The sequence below is a fragment of the Sinocyclocheilus grahami genome, unplaced genomic scaffold (assembly GCF_001515645.1).
Source record: "Sinocyclocheilus grahami isolate Dianchi unplaced genomic scaffold, SAMN03320097.WGS_v1.1 scaffold742.1, whole genome shotgun sequence".
Taxonomy (NCBI): Eukaryota; Metazoa; Chordata; class Actinopteri; order Cypriniformes; family Cyprinidae; genus Sinocyclocheilus; species Sinocyclocheilus grahami.
The window spans coordinates 549633-555020 of NW_015505921.1; the positions used below are offsets into that span (position 1 = coordinate 549633).

The 5388-nt window shown below is 33.9% G+C and overlaps 2 protein-coding genes across 2 annotated transcripts in view; one reads left to right on the forward strand and one right to left on the reverse strand.

Moving 5' to 3' along the window:
* Positions 1-2997, reverse strand: part of LOC107560766 (fizzy-related protein homolog) — a 13942-nt gene extending 10945 nt beyond the window's left edge. The window contains 8 exon segments of the mRNA XM_016245026.1: positions 35-168; positions 264-341; positions 632-737; positions 1343-1416; positions 1573-1700; positions 2583-2646; positions 2773-2874; positions 2992-2997. Of these exon segments, the coding sequence (XP_016100512.1) occupies positions 35-168; positions 264-341; positions 632-737; positions 1343-1416; positions 1573-1700; positions 2583-2646; positions 2773-2874; positions 2992-2997 (692 nt within the window).
* A 224-nt stretch (positions 2998-3221) lies between these two features.
* On the forward strand, positions 3222-4871 carry LOC107560767 (fizzy-related protein homolog). Its single transcript, XM_016245027.1, has 5 exons — positions 3222-3227; positions 3345-3446; positions 3573-3636; positions 4519-4646; positions 4803-4871. The coding sequence occupies exons 1-5, from the start codon at positions 3222-3224 to the stop codon at positions 4869-4871; spliced, it is 369 nt and encodes a 122-aa protein (XP_016100513.1).
* Positions 4872-5388: the final 517 nt, after the last annotated feature.

Consider the following 5388-nt stretch of genomic DNA (forward strand, 5'->3'; position numbering starts at 1 on the left):
TTCCCTGAGTGAACAACAAAGAAGAAAATATTACCCTAAACAATCCCAAATACAATCTCAAGTCAGAAATCTTTATATAACATATAAAAGGTTTGTGCTGACCCTCTCATTCCAACACACTGATGTAACAGAGTCACCATCCAATGATAAGTCACACAACCGCGTCACCTGTGTAAGTTTGGAAGTATAAAATGAAATGCTGATTACTGGCAATCACATTAGATCACATCTGTAGCTGTTTGTCCTTACAGTTTGTCTCATACCTGACTGGTACAGGCACTCCACAAATAAACGCAGGCCCCCAACCCAACACTCAAGAGGTTTCCAGCTGACCAGTCCACCTGTTCACAATCGTTTTCAGTCAGATTACATTACATTACGTGGTTCTCTGAAATACTTGATTCTGATTGGTCAATAAAGTTCTATATTTTTTAAATAATGACCAATGACTGTATAATTATAAACTTTATAACCACTGTACCAGGCAACACATTCCTTACAGTCAACTGGTCATTATATCGCAAAAATAAAGTAATAATAACGTACCGTCAAGAGTGATACAAGACCCCTATCCATTATTTAATATTTATACAATTGTAAATTTGTAAAGATATTGGTAAATGAAGAGTACCAGGTTGAGGTAGAAGTCATCTTGCAACTCTGGGGCATCAAGAACCTTGAATGGGATCTTGGAAATCTTGCGAGCTGGCTTTCGGGGTGAACGTAATAGTTTGTGACTACAGACAATAATAAAATAAAAACATTTAAATCACACATTTAAGTTTTATCCCAGTGAAATTTATAGAAATTCACAGACATGCCTAATATTTGGATAACATTAACGGTATACAAAAAAAGTAATGTTGCTTTTATGAGCTATAAACAGAAAAATCACCAAAAAATAAAATAAAATAAATAAAGTTAAATTAAGAATTTGTTCTCATGACTAATTTGTGGCCCTGTTTTATTAATTGGTTCCCTTTTTTAGTTAAATCATGTCCATGTCAGATTAATTTGTTCCCTCGTCTTCACAAAGTCTTGGGAACAAATTCTTAATTTGTTGCCACAATATATTTTTCTTCGCTTGTCATGTGCGGGGCTCTGTATTTTTGCCTTCTTTTATTATAAATATATCTAAACCTAAAAACAATTTGCCAAAACGGTGAGAAAAATAAGCTTAACTCATTTATAAAAACAAGTAAATTTGACGTATTTTGAAATTCTTCTGAAGTAAATTTGTCATGTTTTACAATAAATGAATAAATGATGTGTACACAAAAAAATGAATAAATGATTAATTATATTTTGAATTAATACCGAGATTACAGAGAAACTGTAAAACTGTACACTGAGAGGAGAGAGGGAGTAGGGGGAGATTTCACTGTCAAAAGGCACTCTCTTTGTGTGGATGGTGTACTGAGAGACAGAAGAAAAACAAGAGTCTAATACAATATAACAACATGTGAGAAAAAGAGCAGAAAACATGTACGTTTCTCCAGTGAGCTTTTTACGTGACAGTGAATCTCACATGGATCTGTCATGTAAATGTTACAGTGTGTTGAGTGGGCTCACCCTGAAGAGGCTGTGTGTGTCCTGCATGAGGATGGTGTGTCGACGGTCATCCGTGTGAGGATCAGGCACGGTTTCGATTCCTGCTCCCAACAGCTCATTCCTTAGCAGTGCAGCATACGCCACAGCGTCTGCAAAACAGATTTTGTTACATTTTTTATTTGAATATTTATATTAATTTTGCTTTAGTGTGCCAATAGGAAATACTAATTTCATTCCATCTGCAAACACCCAAATGGCAAACACATATATTATTTTCTTTATATAGAAAGAAATGAAAGAATTTTTTTTCCAGCAAACTTTTGAATCTATCATCTACCTATATCTATCTATCTATGTATAAAGATAGATAGATAGATAGATAGATAGATAGATAGATAGATAGATAGATAGATAGATAGGAAGATAGAAAAATTGAATGGTAGTGTATAATGTTACAAAAGCTTTCTATTTCAGATAAATGTGGTTCTTTTGAACTTCTGTTCATCAAACAATCCTGAAAATAAATTGTACACAATTGTTTTCATTGTTGATAATAATAAAAAAATAATAATTGTTTCTTGAGAAGCAAATCAGCATATTAGAATTATTTCTGAAGGATCATGTGACACTGAAGACCGGGGTAATGATGCTGAAAATTCAGCTTTGCACCACATAAATAAATTACAATTTAATATATTTAAATAGAAAACAGTTATTTTAAATTGTAAATATATTTCACAGTATTACTGTTTTTTGCTGTATATATATATAAATACATATGCATGTATATATTTAAGAAAAACGTGTTTTGTTTATATATAAAATATTTATATATATGTAAATATTTTTCAAATATATACATATTGTGTATTTATATAATCATAAAAATATACACAGTACACAGACATATATTATGTAAACAAAACCCTATTTTGGATGCGATTAATCGTTTGGCAGCACTAGTTTGTATATACTGTATATCAGTTCACTGTGAAAACCGAGGGCATGTACAAGATGCTGAATGACTTCACCTTTCCCTGTGTCTGTACTAGCATCCTTCGCCCGCTGATTCTGATTGGGTGACCAACAGTTCTCCTGCAAACGAACATGCAAATATCAAGTGAATTTTTAGTGGTGCAATGGCATTAATGTATTGGCTTTAATCTATTATTCTTCTTTACTACGGATGAGTGTAAACACTTCAGATGAATGGTAACTTACATTGGCATAGTGGAAGTTTATGCTCCAGTTGCTGCCGGCACGTGTGGGGATGAATCTGTCTCCTGATTTCACAGTAACCGGACTGCACGCTGCATACCCTGACTGCATAAACAGTAATACACAGTGGAAACAGACAATTATTATGTGTAATATTTATATTTCTGCCTCTTTAAAGGGACAGTCCTGCCAAAAATCAATCTTCGGTCATCATTTACTCACCCTCATTTCATTCCAAACCTTTATGACTTTTCTCATTCTGTGGAACACCAAAGAAGATGTTTTGAAGAATGTTAGTAACCAAACAGTTTCAGGTCCCACTGACGTGCATGGTCAAAAAAAAGTACTATGGAAGTCAATGGGATCCAAAACTGTTTGGTTACTCACATTCTTCAAAAATATCTTCTTTGGTGTTCCACAGAATGAGAAAAGTCATAAAGGTTTGGAATGAAATGAGGGTGAGTAAACGATGACCGAAGATTGATTTTTGGCAGGACTGTCCCTTTAAAGAGGCAGAAATATAAATATTACACATAATAATTGTCTGTTTCCACTGTGTATTACTGTTTATGCAGTCAGGGTATGCAGCGTGCAGTCCGGTTACTGTGAAATCAGGAGACAGATTCATCCCCACACGTGCCGGCAGCAACTGGAGCATAAACTTCCACTATGCCAATGTAAGTTACCATTCATCTGAAGTGTTTACACTCATCCGTAGTAAAGAAGAATAATAGATTAAAGCCAATACATTAATGCCATTGCACCACTAAAAATTCACTTGATATTTGCATGTTCGTTTGCAGGAGAACTGTTGGTCACCCAATCAGAATCAGCGGGCGAAGGATGCTAGTACAGACACAGGGAAAGGTGAAGTCATTCAGCATCTTGTACATGCCCTCGGTTTTCACAGTGAACTGATATACAGTATATACAAACTAGTGCTGCCAAACGATTAATCGCATCCAAAATAGGGTTTTGTTTACATAATATATGTCTGTGTACTGTGTATATTTTTATGATTATATAAATACACAATATGTATATATTTGAAAAATATTTACATATATATAAATATTTTATATATAAACAAAACACGTTTTTCTTAAATATATACATGCATATGTATTTATATATATATACAGCAAAAAACAGTAATACTGTGAAATATATTTACAATTTAAAATAACTGTTTTCTATTTAAATATATTAAATTGTAATTTATTTATGTGGTGCAAAGCTGAATTTTCAGCATCATTACCCCGGTCTTCAGTGTCACATGATCCTTCAGAAATAATTCTAATATGCTGATTTGCTTCTCAAGAAACAATTATTATTTTTTTATTATTATCAACAATGAAAACAATTGTGTACAATTTATTTTCAGGATTGTTTGATGAACAGAAGTTCAAAAGAACCACATTTATCTGAAATAGAAAGCTTTTGTAACATTATACACTACCATTCAATTTTTCTATCTTCCTATCTATCTATCTATCTATCTATCTATCTATCTATCTATCTATCTATCTATCTATCTTTATACATAGATAGATAGATATAGGTAGATGATAGATTCAAAAGTTTGCTGGAAAAAAAATTCTTTCATTTCTTTCTATATAAAGAAAATAATATATGTGTTTGCCATTTGGGTGTTTGCAGATGGAATGAAATTAGTATTTCCTATTGGCACACTAAAGCAAAATTAATATAAATATTAAAATATAAAATGTAACAAAATCTGTTTTGCAGACGCTGTGGCGTATGCTGCACTGCTAAGGAATGAGCTGTTGGGAGCAGGAATCGAAACCGTGCCTGATCCTCACACGGATGACCGTCGACACACCATCCTCATGCAGGACACACACAGCCTCTTCAGGGTGAGCCCACTCAACACACTGTAACATTTACATGACAGATCCATGTGAGATTCACTGTCACGTAAAAAGCTCACTGGAGAAACGTACATGTTTTCTGCTCTTTTTCTCACATGTTGTTATATTGTATTAGACTCTTGTTTTTCTTCTGTCTCTCAGTACACCATCCACACAAAGAGAGTGCCTTTTGACAGTGAAATCTCCCCCTACTCCCTTGCTTTCGCCTAGAAACACACAGCGTCTCCCTGACATGCTGCTTCAACACTAACTGCGGTTACTGAAACCACGCCTTCTTTCTTTGCGTGCACATTTGCTCTCATTATGCTAATATTTCCACATAGTGAGGTAGATATGTGGGGGCGTGTTAGAACGAGGCCGTTTTAGGGGGGTGTGGCAGAGTCTAAACTTTGATAAAGAATATCTCTTTGGTTTTGAGACTTTAGTCTTTGCAACTTCAGGGATCTTATCTATGCACATTCAGCTTGTAACACTCCAAAGAGAAAGGAAAACTTGAAATCGCATCATATGACCCCTTTAAAGTGTAAAAAAAAGCTGATTTCAATAAAGGGAAGAAGTCTTGTTTAATGCTGACACTCTTTGCCATTTGGCATTATTATTAAGCATGCCATTTAAAAAAGGTAATCAGTAAAGAAGTTTTGTTCTAAAATATCTTTTTTTATATATATATTTTGGAAACAAGAAACATTACAGAGGAAAACATATTGAAAAGGAGGGTTGGTTATTA